We start from the raw sequence: 18802 nt of genomic DNA on the forward strand, positions 1-18802 counted from the left end.
AGAGCTGTCATTGCAGGTAGACTATTTGCTTTTGTTGGAGTGTGTTCAAGAGGCCCAGGGCTGTAGTATCAGAGGCCCTGGACCCTTTACAGACCTCCAACTGAACCAGCCATTCACTCCAGATTTACTCCCACAGAGATGGGAGGGATAGAGAGATAGGTAGAGAGAGGGGTAGAAAGAGTTCATAACATGGCTTGTCTTTGCTGCAGTGCTCTTTGAAGATGTATCCAACTAAACTGAGGACTTGGTCACGTGTAATGTCCATGTACTGTAGAACTAAGTTACAGAAAGTGAAAACAAACACAGGGCTGATCTGCCTATGCTCTGGACTTATCTCACTTTCTGTCTAACTCTGGTGTTGACTCCTACCCCCTTCTCTCCTCTCTACAGTGACTGAGGCTGGTTTCGGGGCAGACATCGGGATGGAGAAGTTCTTCAACATCAAGTGCAGGGCCTCGGGGCTGAGGCCAAACGTTGTTGTCCTGGTCGCCACGGTCAGAGCATTGAAAATGCATGGAGGCGGTCCCAATGTGAGTCATCCATCCATTCTATCAGTGGTGTAAAGTACTTAAGTAAAAATACTTAAAAGTACTACTTAAGTCGTTTTTTGGGGTGTCAGTACTTTACCACATATATTTTTGACAACTTTTACTTCACTACATTCCTAAAGAAAATAATGTACTTTTTACTCCATACATTTTCCCTGACACCCAAATGTACTCGTTATATTTTAATGCTTAGCAGGACAGGAAAATGGTCCAATTCACACACTTATCAAGAGTACATCCCTACAGACTCTGATCCGGTGGGCTCACTAAACACCAACGCTTCAGAGTTGCCGCCTGGTTTGCTAAATATAAGGAATTTGAAATGATTTATACAGTATTTTACTGGGTGACTTTTACTTTTACTCAAGTATGACAATTGAGTACTTTTTCCACCACTGCGTTCTATAATGCTAATATAGCAAGAGTCTGTACTACACTTTATTTTTCTCTACTGTATAAGGCTAACATTATAGGATCTCTGCAATTCTAAGATAGAGCGGTTACCATGTACCCACATCAGTAAATGGCCCACTGTTGTAAACGTCTAAGGACGAGAAATTCTGTGAATACAGTGCTCTGGCTTATGTTTTCATGCCGTACCCATAAACTCAGTGATTTGTGTGCTGCATACCTCTCTGGAGTAAATGTTTGTTTATAGCTTGTATTAGATAACCCTAGCCCAAGAGTTGCTTATCTCCACTAGCACCTGGACCGTTCATTTCAGTTTCCTGGTATTTACTGTACCCGAGTTGACCATAATACACTAAACTGACTGTGAAATATGGTGTTGATGGTGATATATTTTTTGTTTGAATATGTGCTAAAATTACTGTGTTCCTGCAGGTCTCAGCTGGCTCACCTCTACCAAGAGAGTACATAGACGAGGTAAGAGATTGGAGAGAGAGAACTTTACTTGGTTTGAAACAGAGTAGTACAACTATTTTGTTGTCAGTGGTAATGCGAGCTTATTAACCTCTCTAGGGTCGGTGGGACGAAATCGTCCCACCTACGTAACAGCCAGTGGAATCCTGTGGCGCGTTATTCAAATACCTTAGAAATGCTATTACTTCAATTTCTCAAACATATGACTATTTTACACCATTTTAAAGACAAGACTCTCGTTAATCTAACCACACTGTCCGATTTCAAAAAGGCTTTACAACGAAAGCAAAACATTAGATTATGTCAGCAGAGTACCCAGCCAGAAATAATCAGACACCCATTTTTAAGCTAGCATATAATGTCACATAAACCCAAACCACAGCTAAATGCAGCACTAACCTTTGATGATCTTCATCAGATGACACACCTAGGACATTATGTTATACAATACATGCATGTTTTGTTCAATCAAGTTCATATTTATATCAAAAAACAGCTTTTTACATTAGCATGTGAGGTTCAGAACTAGCATACCCCCCGCAAACTTCCGGTGAATTTACTAAATTACTCACGATAAACGTTCACAAAAAACATAACAATTATTTTAAGAATTATAGATACAGAACTCCTCTATGCACTCGCTATGTCCGATTTTAAAATAGCTTTTCGGTGAAGGCACATTTTGCAATATTCTAAGTAAATAGCCCGGCATCACAGGGCTAGCTATTTAGACACCCACCAAGTTTAGCCCTCACCAAAGTCAGATTTACTATAAGAAAAATGTTATTACCTTTGCTGTTCTTCGTCAGAATGCACTCCCAGGACTTCTACTTCAATAACAAATGTTGGTTTGGTTCAAAATAATCCATAGTTATGTTCAAATATTCTCTGTTTTGTTCGTGCGTTCAAGACACTATCCGAAGTGTAAAGAAGGGTGACGCGCCCGACGCGTTTCGTGACAAAAACATTTCAAAATATTCCATTACCGTACTTCGAAGCATGTCAACCGCTGTTTAAAATCAATTTTTATGCCATTTTTCTCGTAAAAAAGCAATAATATTCCTACCGGGAATCTGTGTTTTAGTACAAAGAGAGAGAAAATAAAAACATGGGGTCGCCTCGTGCATGCGCCTCAGTCTCATAGTACTCTGACCGACCACTATCCAAACGCGCTAATGTTTTTCAGCCAGGGGCTGCCTCGGCATCATTCAGCTTTTTCCCGGGTTCTGAGAGCCTATGGGAGCCGTAGGAAGTGTCACGTTACAGCAAAGATCCTAAGTTTTCAATAAAAAGAGTCAAGAAGCTCAAGGAATGGTCAGAGAGGGCACTTCCTGTACAGAATCTTCTCAGGTTTTTGCCTGCCATATGAGTTATGTTATACTCACAGACACCATTCAAACAGTTTTAGAAACTTTAGGGCAATTTCTATCCAAAGCCAATAATTATATGCATATTCTAGTTTCTGGGCAGTAGTAATAACCAGATTAAATCGGGTACGTTTTTTATCCGGCAGTGTAAATACTGCCCCCTAGCCCTAACAGGTTTTAAGAGTTGACTCCCTTGTTCCCCAAGTTAAAAAAAAGTACCAGTGAAAAAGTATTAACCAAAGTCAGCAGACAGACACTGTGGCATGAACGAGCTGGGAGTTGAGCATAAGTTACTGTACCTGACATGAGACAGGGTGTCCTCCTGACCAACATTTGATTTGCATGTCTCCTGTTGGTTCCCTGACTTGATGATGATGCAGGGATAGAAACTGATTAGGGAACTGAAATAAACATGTCAGTGACTTTATTAAGAGGTGGAGGGGTAGGGGGGTTGTGGTTCCATCTAATCACTGGGTTATGATCATTAACATAACTTGATTTTGTCTAAGGTCAGGATAGCCTTGGTACTATTAGATCCAGTTAGGAAGTAATTTGCTCATGTAAGAACTATTAACATGTTGTGCAACACAACATTTCCTTTCACATTTGCCACCACAATCAACAAATCAAACCTTTGTTTGTTTGTGGGCTTGATAAAATGGAAGGCCAAACATATCTCTGTCCATAGGGGGCAACGTTGCGCCCTGTTAACGTCACAGGCGTGGACACGAGGAAGGGTGTGTACAAGGTTTTTTTAAACCAGGCCTCGATGTCCTGCATACTTTTATTTTAAAATGTTTTAACTAGGTAGGTCAGTTAAGAACAAATCCTTATTTTCAATGACGGCCTAGAAACAGTGGGTTAACTACCTTGTTCAGGGGCAGAACAACAGATTTTTACCTTGTCAGCTTGGGGATTTGATCTTGCAACCTTTCGGTTACAAGTCCAACACTCTAACTGCCAGTTCACATACAGTACTTCCCCTCTAATAAGGGACTGATTTAGATTTGGGATGCAAGTGGCAAGTGAGTGGAATATCATTTAATCAATCAATCAGCCAGCAGAACAGTGGGACTTAGCACCTGGATATGAATGTCTCTGGTAATACGGATCACACCTATAACCAGGCAGATTTCATACAGTCAGATGAGGTTTATGCTTATAGGGGATGATACATTGTCACACTATACACATGGGTAGGAGGGAAGAGGAGAACGGAGGAAGGACTAAAAAGAGTATCTGACATTTCCAAGTTCTGCCCTAGCCTCCAGCCATCCCCTATGGTCCTCATTCCTCTTTCCATTCCTCACACACAGACATGCATCGCTGTCTCTCTCGCTCTCTCTCGAACATGATTTGAGGTAATTATTTGATTAGCAGGGCAAATAGACCCTTGGCTTGGGTCTCCGGTCAGGGAGGGGGCTTAATAGAGATGGAGGTGGGGGGTCTCCCCATGCCTGGTTTAAATCACTCCTCTCTCAAAGGCTCCTCAGCTGAGCAAATAATGAAGGGGTGTTAGCTAAGTTAATTGTGAGGGCTGTAACGAGAAGCAGAAGGGCTTGAGAGAGAAGAGCCAGGCACAGAGCCAGGCACAGAGCCAGGCACAGCAGAGTAACGTTAGGGCCTGGAGACGACTAAGGACTGGGTTCTGGACAGGCCAGTTAGTGGATCCTGGAATATGACAACTTTGGTGCTAAACAGACAGGGTTTAATTATCTCTGGGAGTATTGCCTGTCACGCACAGACACGCGCGCACGCACACCCACTCTGACAAAACAACCTGTGTGTTCTTCATATGGGATATCATATAGTTGGGATTGTTCCTTCCCCAGAAAGTATCAATGTTGCTGTAAAACAGGATTTGAGCTCCTTAGTGAGTATTGCCTCATCATCCCCCCCTTCCCGAAGTGTAAGCTGTTGGAGGCGAGTCAGTGTTGCTCTAGGCGACTGAACTACCAGAGGGGACTGTAGCAGAGTGGGGTAGAGGGATGCACGACAGCCAATAGGTTCAACCTTCCAATTCTCCTGACTCTGTAAAAGACCTGGCTCTTACAATGCAATTCTAACATCCTCTATCTACGCCCACTCCTCTCTCCCACTCTTGCTTTTTATCTCTTCTCTCGCTCTCTCTTGCTCTTTCTCCCTTTCACTCTTTCACAGTCTTTTGCTCATTCTGTCTTTCTCACACACACACACACACACACTGTGTCATATGAGCGAGAACTCCTGAGTCATTGACCAAGCTTCTCATAAACGGTGATATCCTATTTCGGTAGTTAGCATTTAATATTCCACTTGTGGAAATGAAAGAGATGAGTACTGCCACTCTCTTTGCCTCACATGTAACACCACTGCACTTCTGACCTGGATGAGTTTCACATTGAGTTTGACTATGTTTCCATTAGATCGCTCTCCCTCCCTGTCCCTCTGTATTCTAGAACCTGAGTCTGGTGACGAAGGGCTGCAGCAGTAACCTGAGGAAACAGATCCAGATAGCCCACCTGTTTGGAGTCCCTGTGGTCGTGGCTCTCAACGTCTTCAAGTAAGACTTCCAGTCTGTATCAGTCTGAGCAGCTGATCAGCTGTATCCTCAGCTGGCCTGGGCCTCTCTTCTGTCAGACCCCATATTGTGAACAGGCATGTAAATGCAGACATTAACACATGCACAGACGTATGCAGACACAACATGTTAAGCTGCAAACCCATATGAGGGTCAGTGACACACAGGTTAGCGTTTTACGTCAGCTCTGCAGAGTGCTCACTACCCGGCACGGCCATAAAGTAATAACGTCTGATTTTAAACCTTAACCACACTGTTTTCATGCATTTTTTAAAATCTAGACTATTTAGATTTTGCAGCTGGCCCATCTAAGGAGAAATCCCTCAGTTCTGCCTTCAGGACAAGACTCATGATAATAAATGTCAACCTGCCAGTGACACACACATGTTTGTTTTACTATCCTTGTGGGGACCAAACAATTGCTTCCAATTCAAAATCCTATTGTCCCTAACCGTAACCTTAAAGGGATGCTTCGGGATTATGTCTCTGTGTCCAGTATGAAGAAAAGTAGTTTTGCGAGCTAATGCTAACTAGCATAACTGGAAGTCTATGGGTATCTGCTAGCATGCTATCCCTTTAACCCCTAAATATCCCTTTAACCCATAATTCTAACCCTAACCCCTAAGCCTAAAATAGCTTTATTTATTTGTGGGGAATTGTGAAATGTCCGTCCCGTCCCCCCCGAATGTTCCTTGTTTTACTATCCTTGTGAGGACTTCTGGTGCCCACAAGGATAGTAAAACCAAAAACACATATATACACACACACACACTCACACACAGCAAGTGGCCCATGTCATGACTGGTGTTGTTGAGTTCTGTGGTTAGATGACTTGGTGTGTTTTACATAGTGTTAGTCTTTCAGTGTGACTGAGGTGTTTACACATGAACTGTGGCGTGTCGGAAGCTATTAGAATGTGGCTTTGGCCTTCAGGCCTCATTTAGACTAAATGGGCTGTCACATGGCCACACCACACACACACACACACTGCAAAAACATAAGGAAAAAGGTCTTGTTAACCCAAACTTAAACACCTCGAGGTTGCCATCTCATTTCAACACCTTGTTATGTGTCCCAACAACTGTCAGTCACACCATTCATTGCTCCAATCCCTACGGTTGTTTCCCTGGTTTCCTCTATGGTTACTGTCTCCTTGGCTACTCCACAGGACCGACACCCAGGCTGAGATCGACCTGGTGTGCCAGATGGCCAAGGAGTCTGGGGCGGCGGATGCCGTGCCGTGTCATCACTGGGCGCGGGGTGGCCGTGGCTCGGTGGATCTGGCCCAGGCAGTGAAGCAGGCCAGCAGTCAACCCAGCCACTTCCAGTTCCTCTACAGCCAAGAGGTGAGAGACAGATGCCCCATTGCACTACGACGTCTAGCCTCTAGTTTACACTTCTAAGCGCTAATCTGGAAGTACTGGAAAGTAAGTAAGCTAAATAGACAAACTTGTCAAGTTTCTGCAGACCCTTCTGGCTTGTGATATAAACGGGTGCAGGAATTTGGTTGCCATGTCCAGTCATTATAAAATGTCCCGACATAATTTAACTGACACTGTGCTTTTGTTGAGCCTGCAAGGTGGGGTCACATTTATTCCACCAATAATGTTGGCTTTACAGTACATGGGGAGCTATGCAGGGTTGGGCTCAATTTAGTTTGAAATTCCAATTCAATTCTTGAATTAACTCATGCAGTGAAGAATTGACATTGAATTCAATTTTAATTTCAACAATCTTCAAGATATGGAATTAGACTATTTGGATTGGAATTCATGCACATGGAGTTCAAATCCTGCAGCACAAAAATGTATTTCTTTATTTCCAGTATAGCTACGCTGTCTGAACTGAGTGACATGATCAGCCTCAAACCCTGAGGATTTAGAATTTGTGGAATTGTTGGGCATAATATTGAATTGGGAATAGAATTATTGGAACATTGGACTTGAGAGGAATTGAATTATCTCAGAATTCAGAGATGGACTGACCTGGAATTTGAATTGAACTAAATGTAATTTACAGAGTTGGAATTTAATTAGTGCAATAAACCCCATCTCTAGTTCTATTTAAAAGCTATGGCAATGAGACACACTGCTAGCTTGTTTGTGTGTGAGCACTGGGTGGTTAGTATTAGCATGGTGTAGCACTGGGTGGTTAGTATTAGCATGGTGTAGCACTGGGTGGTGGTTAGTATTAGCGTGGTGGTTAGTATTAGCATGGTGTAGCACTGGGTGGTTAGTATTAGCGTGGCGTAGCACTGGGTGGTTAGTATTAGCATGGTGTAGCACTGGGTGGTTAGTATTAGCATGGTGTAGCACTGGGTGGTGGTTAGTAGTAGCGTGGTGTAGCACTGGGTGGTGGTTAGTATTAGCGTGGTGTAGCACTGGGTGGTGGTTAGTATTAGCATGGTGTAGCACTGGGTGGTGGTTAGTATTAGCATGGTGTAGCACTGGGTGGTGGTTAGTATTAGCGTGGTGTAGCACTGGGTGGTGGTTAGTATTAGCGTGGTGTAGCACTGGGTGGTTAGTATTAGCGTGGTGTAGCACTGGGTGGTTAATATTAGCGTGGTGTAGCACTGGTCTGTGATATTAATTGTTTGGAGCTTGTTAAAGGGCCCTGACACACTGTCATTCCTCTGAGCCCTGTGAGAATGCTGTGGTCAGGGCCAGGGGCATAGGGGCGTGTGTTACTATACTGTGCTACTGTATCCCATCCAGTTCCTCCCTGTGACCCTATGAACAACCCCTATAAATAAAGCCTGTTGCATGTGGCGGAGTAGGTCCAAGTGGCCTTTCCCCCGACCGAGGGCAATATCCCTGCTATGCCTCACAGAGGAGGTGTGAAGACGAGACTTGCCAAGAACGGGTCTGCTTTGGCCAAACCATACCAGGTGGTTACTCACATGATGAAAGAGGTGGACTGGCCATCTGCCATTTCAGGCAAATGCCAGATGGGCTGGTCCATTTATAGCCCAGTGGGCCTGTCTAACTTGGGTTTTATGCGCAAAATTATCATTCTGGCTGCTAATGGGGGCCAAGGGAAAAAATGGGCCGGTGTTTTAGAAATGCCAGGGCTGGCTTCTGGTCCCAGTGCGCCCCTGCGTGATGAGTAACCAACCTTGCTTGAGACCTGAAGACTTGAGCTCCCCTAGTCAGTCACCTAATCATGACTGAAGGTTCTCAGTCTTGCATGCAGGTTTTAACATCAGACTGTGCACACAGTTCCTATAATAACTTTATAACTATACAGTGTGGAATGTGTTACCCAAAGACTTTAAACCAACTGTTCCCAAAATAGGGGTGAAATGGGGTCACGGGAGAATTTCCAAAATCCTGAAAAATAAGAAATGTATACACTGAGTGTACAAAACATTTAACACATTGTTAATATTGTGTTGCGCCCTATTTTGCTCTCAGAACAGCCTCAATTCGTAGGGGCATGGACTCTACAATGTGTCGAAAGTGTTTCACGGGTATGCTGGCCCATGTTGACTTCAATACTCCAATCCATCTCATCCCACAGATGCTCAATTGGATTGAGATCTGGTGACTGGACAGATCACTGCAGTCAGCTGAATTCACTGTCATGTTCGCGGAATCATTCCTGGACAATCCTAGCTTTGTGCATGGGGCATTATCCTGCTGAAAAAATAAATGTGCATATGTATATACTGCTGCCATGAAGGGATGCACCTGATTGGCAATGATATTCAGAGGCATTCAAATGTAGCGCCGCTTTTATCAAGGGGCCCAATGTGTGCTGTGAAAACACAACCCACACCACCTCCAGCCTGTACCATCACACCACCTCCAGCCTGCACCATCACACCACCTCCAGCCTGCAATGTTGACGCACGGCATGATGGATGCATGTACTCGTGGTTTTCTCCATACCCTAGTACTCCCAACCGTGTAAAACAAATGGAACCGGGATTCATCAGACCAGGCAATGTTTTTCCAATTTCCCAGTGTTTTTCTTCCTTAGCCCACTGCAACCACAGTTTCTTGTTTTTTGCTGAAGGAAGTGGAATTCTGCAAGGTCTTTGGCTGCCATACCCCATTCGTGCTAAGGTACGACGAGTTGTGCATTCTTTTATGGGTCTTTGGGCACCAGTGTTGTATTGGACTGTCAGTTCTTGACACACTCAAACCAGTGCGCCTTGCACCTAGTACCATACCCCATTCAAATCCACTTAAATATTTTTTCTTGCCCATTTTTTATTTATTTTATTTCACCTTTATTTAACCAGGTAGGCTAGTTGAGAACAAGTTCTCATTTGCAACTGTGACCTGGCCAAGATAAAAAAAAAAAAAAAAAAACACTTCGACACATACAACAACATAGAGTTACACATGGAATAAACAATCATACAATCAATAATACAGTAGGAAAATCTATATACAGCATGTGCAAATGAGGTAGGATAAGAGAGGTAAGGCAATAAATAGGCCGTGGTGGCAAAGTAATTACAATATAGCAATTAAACACTGGAATGGTAGGATGTGCAGAAGATGAATGTGCAAGTTGAGATACTGGGGTGCAAAGGCGCAAGATAAATAAATACAGTATGGGGATGAGGTAGATTGGATGGGCTATTTACAGATGAGCTATGTACAGGTGCAGTGATCTGTGAGCTGCTCTGACAGCTGGTGCTTAAAGCTAGTGAGGGAGGTAAGAGTCTCCAGCTTCAGAGATTTTTGCAGTTCGTTCCAGTCATTGGCAGCAGGGAACTGGAAGGAGAGGCGGCCAAAGGAAGAATTGGTTTTCACCCTCTGAACGGCACAGATACACAATCCATGTCTCAATTCTCTCAAGGCTTAGAAATCCTTCTTTAACATGTCTCCTCCCCTTCATCTGCGCTGATTTGAAGTGGATTTAACAGGGGATATAAATAAGGGATCATAGCTTTCACCTGGATTCACCTAGTCAGTTTGTCATGGAAAGAGCAGGTGTTCCTAATGTTTTGTACACTCAGTGTATATTATATCGTCTTTGTATCTTAAAATCATTGTAATGTGGTTAACCTTAAAAATCGAAATGATTCAAATCTAAAAGATAGAATTCAACCAGGGAGCGCCCTTAGATCATGGGGAAGGGATGCAGTTGAATCATTCCCAAAGTTAATGGCTTGGCCTGCTACGCTATGAAACCACACGCTATTGCAGAGACTTTGATATTACCGGCCGCAACTGATATGGTGAAAACAATGTGTGGGGGGTGCCGAGGCACGGAAACTCACATCAATACCGTTGTTAGATAACACTGTTAAACAAAGAATTTATGCTATTGCTAGCAATCAAGAGGAAAGAAACTCTTGACTGAACGACTCAAACTCCCCAGCTTATGCTCTCCAAATGTGTGTTAGCTGTGAGGGCCGAGATGCTTTTGACCAGATGAGACTCCATCTATGGCGGGACTCTAGTTAGGAATGTGTCTCCCTCTGCCATATGAACACATTATATGATACACTGAGAGCAACTGGAGGCAAAAGAGCTGAGCACAGAACTGAGATATACCACAGCAGATAACTTTGGTTGTAAACTACATCAAACCACATCCACTGCATCACGCCTGTTCACAAAACTATGTGGAGATATGGGATCAGAGCATGACAATGTTCTATTTCACACCGAGGCTTGGTGGTTATCGAGGGGAAGTGTTGGAAAGATTTTTCACATTGAGAGAGTAACTGTTGTCATTTACAATGGATGTAAAAACAACTGACTTGGTTGACATTCTGTGTAAGGAAAAAAGCAGAACACAGCATCAGTAAGTGTCCCACATGAGTGATGACTGCTCACCTCCAACGCTTGGAAGGGCACTTTGGGACCTACTTCCCAATCCGTTAGACTGTGATCCTGGCTCAGTTGACATACTGGTAAGTGAAATCGAACTGCTGATCGAGCTGTCATGTGCCCGAATCCTGCAGACAATGCATTCACGGGTCACTGAGGAGTTTTGGTTCCTGACTCGAAGGGAATACCCTGCCGTCTCCCTCTGAGCATTAATGCCGCTTTCAAAACGACTGGGAACTCGGAAATCTCTGACTTCCGACTGCAGTGCTTTCAAGACAACTTGGAACTCTGAAATACATTTTTAACTGTTATCCAACTCAGAATTCCAAATTGGGAACTCTGGCCTCTTTCCGACTTTCCAACCTAAAGATCACTGACGCCATAACTTGACCACCTATTTTTTAGAGTTCCCAGTTGTCTTGAAAGCACCAGAAAAGTTATGGTAGACTATCCTTCGCCAGCTCATGTGTGATGCTGGATTCAGTGCTCTTGTCTGCATTTAAACCAAATATAGATCCAGGTTGGATCTGACAGAAGATATGAGGTGCGTACAGTCGACCACGCCCCTCCGACTTTGAGAAGCTCCGACGCGACATTCATCAACCACACCCATCTCATTATTGGTGGTGAGATAAGATACATTGTCAGACTAATTTGCAATTGACTGTCATAGCCCCACATTAAAAGTACACAGCATGACCAAAAGTATGTGGGCACCTGCTCGTCAAACATCTCATTCCAAAATCTTGGGCATTAATATGGAGTTGGTCCCCATTTGTTGCTATAACAGCCTCCACCCTTCTGGGAAGGCTTTCCACTAGATGTTGGAACATTACTGCGGGGACTTGCTTCCATTCAGCCACAAAAGCATTAGTCAGGTAGGGCAGTCTGCCTTCCAATTCTTCCCAAAGGTGTTCGATGGGATTGCGGTCAGGGCTCTGTGCAGGCCAGTCAAGTTCTTTCACATCGATTTCGACAAACCATTTCTGTATGGACCTTGTTTTGTGCAAGGAGGCATTATCATGCTGAAACAGGAAAGGGCCTTCCCCAAACTGTTGCCACAAAGTTGGAAGCGCAGAATCGTCTAGAATTTCATTGTGTGCTGTAGCGTTCAGATTTCCCTTAATTGGAACTAAGGGGCCTTAACCATGAACAACAGCCCCGGACCATTATTCCTCCTTCACCAAACTTTACAGTTGGCACTATACATTGGGGCAGGTAGTGTTCTCCTGGCATCCGCCAAATCCAGATTCGTCAGTCGGACTCTGCGACGAGGAGGGGGCCTTCTCTCCACCGCCGAGGAGCCTGTTTTGTTTGCCTGTTCTAAAATAGGTGTTTCGTGGTGGAGAGAAGATAAAGACAATTATGTGCCTGTCTGTTTTGGAGGGCAAGGGTTGATTGTTAGGTAATCTAATTTCAAAATAAAACAACTGACTGAGAGTCTATCTTTCACTGCACTATTTCTGTCCCTCCTTAAATTGAATGTGGTACATTGTGGCTTGACCACAAACTCTCTTGTTGTTGCTGAATTTATCACGTTAGACAGTTTGGTTAGAGACAGTTTGCCATGTTCTGTGAAGGGAGTAGTACACAGCGTTGTACGAGATCTTCAGTTTCTTGGCAATTTCTCGCATGGAATAGCCTTCATTTCTCAGAACAAGAATAGACTGACGAGTTTCAGAAGAAAGTCCTTTGTTTTTTGCCATTTTGAGCCTGTAATCGAACCCAAAAATGCTAATGCTCCAGATACTCAACTAGTCTAAAGAAGGCCAGTTTTATTGCTTCTTTAATGAGAACAACAGTTTTCAGCTGTGCTAACATAATTGCAAAAGGGTTTTCTAATGATCAATTAGCCTTTTAAAATAATAAACTTGGATTAGCTAACACAACGTGCCATTGGAACACAGGAGTGATGGTTGCTGATAATGGACCTACGTAGATAGTCCATTAAAAATCAGCCGTTTCCAGCTACAATAGTCATTTACAACATTAACAATGTCTACACTATTTCTGATCAATTTGATGTTATTTTAATGGACCAAAAATGTGCTTTTCTTTCAAAAGCAAGGGCATTTCTAAGTGACTCCAAACTTTTGAACGGTAGTGTGTGTATATATAGATGTTCTCACTCCTTATGTTCGAATCTAATGCCCAAAATGTCTCACAATTCCAAAATAACCCTCAAGAAGGGATGTCTAGGAGTGAGCAAGGTCAATGTGTGTTTATGCTGAATTTGTATGTGCATGCATGTTTGCTTCATATGTGTATCTGTGCTACGTGCATGAAACTCCCCCATGCCTTAATGTCCCATGTTTGAGTTCCTGTCTTTGGGAGCCCATCCAGAATCTGAGGAAAAAACATCAGCTGGTTTGAGTTAGTGAGTTTGGAATGTGACTTTGTTTAACTGATCCTGTTATAGAGACCATGCAGGGTTGTGTGTGCCTGTGTTTGCGCGTGCGTGTGTGTGCGTGTGTGTGTGTGCGTGTGTTTGCGCCTGTGTTTGTGGGCTCACGTGCATCTGCGGGTGTGTGTGTAGGTCCATGAAGCCATTGCTTGTCTCTCTGATTAGCGCTAGCATCATGTAATGGAGTTCTGTTTCTTTAGATGACTGGCCAGTAGAAGGGTTTACGACCCTAGGCTAACTAAGGCCTTCTCAGGAAGAACAATACATACTGCATTCCCTAGGTTGTTACTCTCCTAGCATTTGTCTACTGATTTTAAATGTGACAGAGAAAGACCTTTTAAAGGTAGACGGCGATATGACGTAGATGCAGAAAGTAAACAGCATAGTGGGTCAATTTCTGCAACAACTAAGAGCGTTGAAGAGTGAGGCTCAACTCCTCCTCTGCTGTTTTGGTGCCCTGGCTACCACGCTGTAACAGTGTGAAGCGAACCTGTGCACATGCATAGACACTGTGTGAGAGCAAAGTCCTTAAGGTTTTAGTTCCTTTTGAGACTAAACGTCTGTTTCCCATAGGTCCTTGCTGAATACTGTCCTATGTCTTCTGTCCTCCCAGACCCCCATAGTGGAGAAGATTAGGATGATAGCCCAGAAGGTGTACGGGGCTGATGACATTGAGCTGTCTCCAGAGGCCCAGGCCAAGATAGACTATTACAACCAGCAGGTGAGGTCACCATACCATACTACACATGATCTATTGAAGCTTTTACATAGTTACTTTCTCATGCACACACACACACTGAATTAATTCAGTTGTCTAATTATGTTCCTGTGCTCCTGCCCACAGGGTTACGGGAAGCTTCCAATCTGCATGGCCAAGACCCACCTGTCCCTGTCACACTTGCCTGAGAAGAAGGGCACGCCCACCGGCTTCACCCTGCCAATCAGAGACATCCGCGCCAGCATCGGGGCAGGATTCATCTACCCATTGGTGGGAACGGTGAGTGGTCTGGATTCTGGCAGCACAGAGAATGAGGCGCTATTAGTCTCCATAGGGATTTAAGGCAGGGTTAAGCCATTTTTACATGAACGCGGTCTCCGTGACCCACTTTTGGTTCTCAATGTGTCTCATGTGTGAGAGAGTGTTAGAGACGGGAGAGAGTCACAGTGTGTATGAAGTGAATATGTCTGTGACTGTTCTTTTGAGTGGCAGGGTGTGTGTGTGTGTGTGTGTGTGTGTGTGGTTTTCTTTAGTGTCCCTTGTGTGTTTTTGACCCTGCCCAGCTGTGCCTCCTGAGGTGTAGTCCCTCTAACCAGACTTCTGGCGCCAGAAATGCCAGGAATTTCTCTTAACGATGTGTGTGTGTGACTTACTCTTACATTGCTGCTGTGAGGAATTCAAGAACATACGAGTGGAAAAAAAAGAGAAAAAAAAGTTATTCTTTCTTGTACGGTTCTCAATTCAAACATTAGTCATTTAGGGGCCTTCCGAGTGGCACAGCAGTCTACAGCACTGCGATGCAGTGCTTGAGGCGTCACTACAGACCTGGGTTTGATCCCAGGCTGTGTCGCAGCCGGCTGCGACCAGGAGACCAATGAGGCAGCGCACAATTAGCCCAGCGTCATCCGGTTTAGGGGAGGGTTTGACTGGCCGGGATGTCCTTGTCCCATCGCGCTCTAGCGTCTCCTTGTGGCGGGCCGGCCGCATGCACACTGACTTCGGTCTCCAGTTGTACGGCGTTTCCTCCGACACATTGGTGCGGCTGGCTTCCGGGTTAAGCGAGCAGTGTGTCAAGAAGCAGTGTGACTTGGCAGGGTCTTGTTTCGGAGGACGCATGGCTCTCGACCTTCTCACCTCCCGAGACCGTACGTACGGGAGTTGCAGCGATGTAACTACCAATTGGATATCATGAAATTGGGGAGAAAAAAGGGTCAAAAATAAATAATATATATACAATAGTCAATGAAATCTTTCATCCGAAGCTCTGCTTTAAACCTCATTCCTTTCGACCCTGAACCCTTTCTGTCATTAAGGAAGTTGCTAGACTTCCTTAGCTGCCCACTGAAAGTCTTATCGCATACGCAGACACACCGGGTTTCCGTGTGTGTGTATCTATCTATTACCCTCTACTCTCCTTTGGATGTTCCTCTTCTGAACTGGATTTAACCCCAGACCTTCCTGATAACCCCTGAGATGGGTTGGGGATGATGGGCTTGGCTGGATGGAGCCGGTTGGTGGGCAGTTGTTGGTCGTACAGGAAGTAGGTTCCCCACTGTTTCCCCGGCATGCTGGGTAGGGGCGGCCGCCGGTCAGTAGGACGTCTCTCCAGCCACCCGCCTCCACCGCTTTGATCTGCTAGGGCCTGTGTAGCCATCACGACCCTTGAACTATGACTCCTGACCCCAGAGGGAATTTACTAGCAGCTCCTTGAACTCTCCCCCTTTTTTTCGCCTGGCCCATAGTCTCCTCCTGGCATCTGATTAGATCCATGTCTAAAAGGCTAGCAGATTAGTTCCTGTAATGTACTGTCTTTTAGTTTGGTGAACTTGACCTTTTTATTTATTTTATTAAATTGATGTCTGAATTCATTGACAAGTCCTTTGATCCCAATAAGTAGCTTTAGACGACTGTGTAAGGCAAGTGAGCGTTACGGCAGCCATCTATGCATTTGGGTGTGTATCCTGTAGGTTTTCTAAACGCGTGCCAGAGTGTTGATCTGACACGTGAGTGTGTTTTTGACGTTTGTTTGTACAATATGCTTGTGTATTAGCTAGTTACTTGAATGTTTTGTCTGGGAGACGGGTCGCTTTCGCTGCACCTGCCTTTGTGAGCACGAGACCCAATGTGAGGAGAGAAGCAGGGATGGCACACAGTTTAATTAGCACTGTTGTGGTTGTCATGTCAGTTTTGTGTCACCCTGACCTCAGGGTCATCTCGCTCTCTCTCGCAGGTGGAGAGATTTGACTAACTGAAGGGCCCGGGGGAGTAAAGAGAGGGAGGGGCAGGTGAAGGCCTTAGTTGGGTGAGGAACCAGGAAGGGGCTGATGTCATTTCCCAGATATGTGAGGGAGGGGTCTCAGGGAAAACAATAGGTCTCTGTAGAATCCATATCCCATTAGAGCAGGGGTATTCAACCAGGGATTTTTAATATATACAGTACCAGTCAAAAGTTTGGACACACCTACTCATTCAAGGGTTTTTCTTAATTTGTTACTGTTTTCTACATTGTAGAATAATAGTGAAGACATCAAAACTATGAAATAAGCAAAAAAGTGTTAAACAAATCAAAATCTATTTGATTCTTCAAACTAGCCACCCTTTGCCTTGATGACAGCTTTGCACACTCTTGGCATTCTCGCAACCAGCTTCAGGAGGTAGTCACCTGGAATGCATTTCAATTAACAGGTCTGCCTTGTTTAAAGTTAATTTGTGGAATGTCTTTCCTTAATGCATTTGAGCCAATCAGTTGTGTTGTGACAAGTTAGGGGTGGTATACAGAAGATAGCCCTGTTTGGTAAAAGACCACGCCCATGTTATGTAAGGTAAGAACAGCTGAAATTAGCAAAGCGATATTACAGTCCATCGTTACTTTAAGACATGAAGGTCTCCTCTTTATAAAGCTCAGAATAGCTGGAGTTTAGAGATCCTGTTCACTTGTCCCGCTGTGCCTCTGTCACCTAGAGGTTATATTTAGAGAGAGTTGAAAGTAGCAACACACAACTTTTTACCAGGAATTCCAAGCTCTGTTTTGATTTGTGTAGTCCTGACAATTACAACGTTGTAGAGATGTCAAAGGAGTGCAATCCGTGAAATATATAGGTTTCTGATCTACAGGTTGTGACCTCCCAATGCACTCGCGATGACGTCCCAATCAAATGTGGAAATGTTAAGTACACCATAAACTAATACGCACACCAGCCTAAAGCCTCACATCTTATAATTTAAGCTTCTTGTTACAATTCCCCCCCATGAGAAAGGCAGTGGGTTGTCAAAACTCCTGTAGCACTTCCCTGGCTGAAGTCAGAATAGGATAGAATAGACTTTTTTGGGCTCCCGAGTGGCGCAGTGGTCTAAGGCACTACATCTCAATGCTTGAGGCGTCACTACAGACACCCTGGTTCGATTCCAGGCTGTACCACAACCCGGCCATGATTGGGAGTCCCATAGGGCGGCGCGCAATTGGCCCAGCGTCGTCCGGGTTTGGCTGGTGAAGGCTGTCATTGTAAATAAAAGTGTGTTCTTAACTGACTTGCCTAGTTAAATAAATGTTACATTTAAGTTGTGCTATCCGCCCCGTAGCTCCTGAAAGAGACCCCTAACTTGCGGTGCGACGGGTCATATTTACAATTTACTACTGTGAACTTCTCACTTAAGGAAGCACACACTCACACAGGTCAGAGTTCAAAGCTGCCCCCACTCATCTCTTTATTTATTTGCACCAAAGAAAACAAGTGATAGACAATACAGATAAAAACGAATTAAAACAAAAAAACAGTGTTGCAGGTTGGAAGTTCAAGGGCTGATATGAAAACCACACCACAAAAAAATTCTATACAATACATAAGTACAAAAATAAAAAAGGTTTGTTAAAACAGATAACAAAACCTGCTAATTATAAATGTATAAATTAATTTGATCAGTAATCACAAAAAATATATATATTTGTTTTGTTTAAATGAGAGTGTGTGAGTTAGGCTATGTGGAGGAGATTACTGAGTAGTTTGGTTGATCAGGCGGACTCCCAGTCTTAACTTGAAGTTAGGCCCGTCAGTCAGAAGAGCACTAACACACGCTAATCTATCTATTTACAAAGCGTCTCTTCTGAGTCATTCAGATGTCGATCCACACTCACACAGACAAACAGAGTACCATTTGATTCACCTCCAAATCATATTAGCCATTATGGGTGGACACTGTCTCCACCATGATGAATTATCACCCGTCTCTGCGAGGGGAAAAGTAGATATGCCTGGCTGAGGCCAGCCAGAGTCATGGACTTGGTTCATTTAGAGCTGAGAGAGAAGCCGCATCAAGATTAGTCACTGTGGTAGGAAGAGTAAAATCAATGGTGGGTTTTTGTGGTATTTCGTAGTATTCCGAGTTAAGAGCCCCTAACTCCTCTCCAGTGCAGTGGAGGGGTGTTACACAGTGATAGAGTAAGTGCTACATTGTCAGCCCCAGGGTTTTCCCAGACAATGGCGCATTGTTTGGGAATAATGGAGGGAATTTGTTGGCAGAGCCAGGATTCCAT

The 18802-nt window shown here is 44.1% G+C and overlaps 1 protein-coding gene across 2 annotated transcripts in view; it reads left to right on the forward strand.

Annotated features, from left to right (window-relative positions):
* mthfd1l (methylenetetrahydrofolate dehydrogenase (NADP+ dependent) 1 like) overlaps positions 1-18802 on the forward strand; it is an 82428-nt gene that overhangs the window by 57132 nt on the left and 6494 nt on the right. For both annotated transcript variants that reach the window (XM_029742895.1, XM_029742814.1), the window contains exons 20-25: positions 391-530; positions 1392-1433; positions 5236-5339; positions 6526-6703; positions 14167-14274; positions 14398-14550. In XM_029742895.1, coding sequence (XP_029598755.1) covers positions 391-530; positions 1392-1433; positions 5236-5339; positions 6526-6703; positions 14167-14274; positions 14398-14550 — 725 coding nt within the window. The remainder of the gene's footprint in view (positions 1-390; positions 531-1391; positions 1434-5235; positions 5340-6525; positions 6704-14166; positions 14275-14397; positions 14551-18802) is intronic.

Source organism: Salmo trutta, chromosome 1, assembly GCF_901001165.1.
Source record: "Salmo trutta chromosome 1, fSalTru1.1, whole genome shotgun sequence".
In the NCBI taxonomy this organism is placed as follows: Eukaryota; Metazoa; Chordata; class Actinopteri; order Salmoniformes; family Salmonidae; genus Salmo; species Salmo trutta.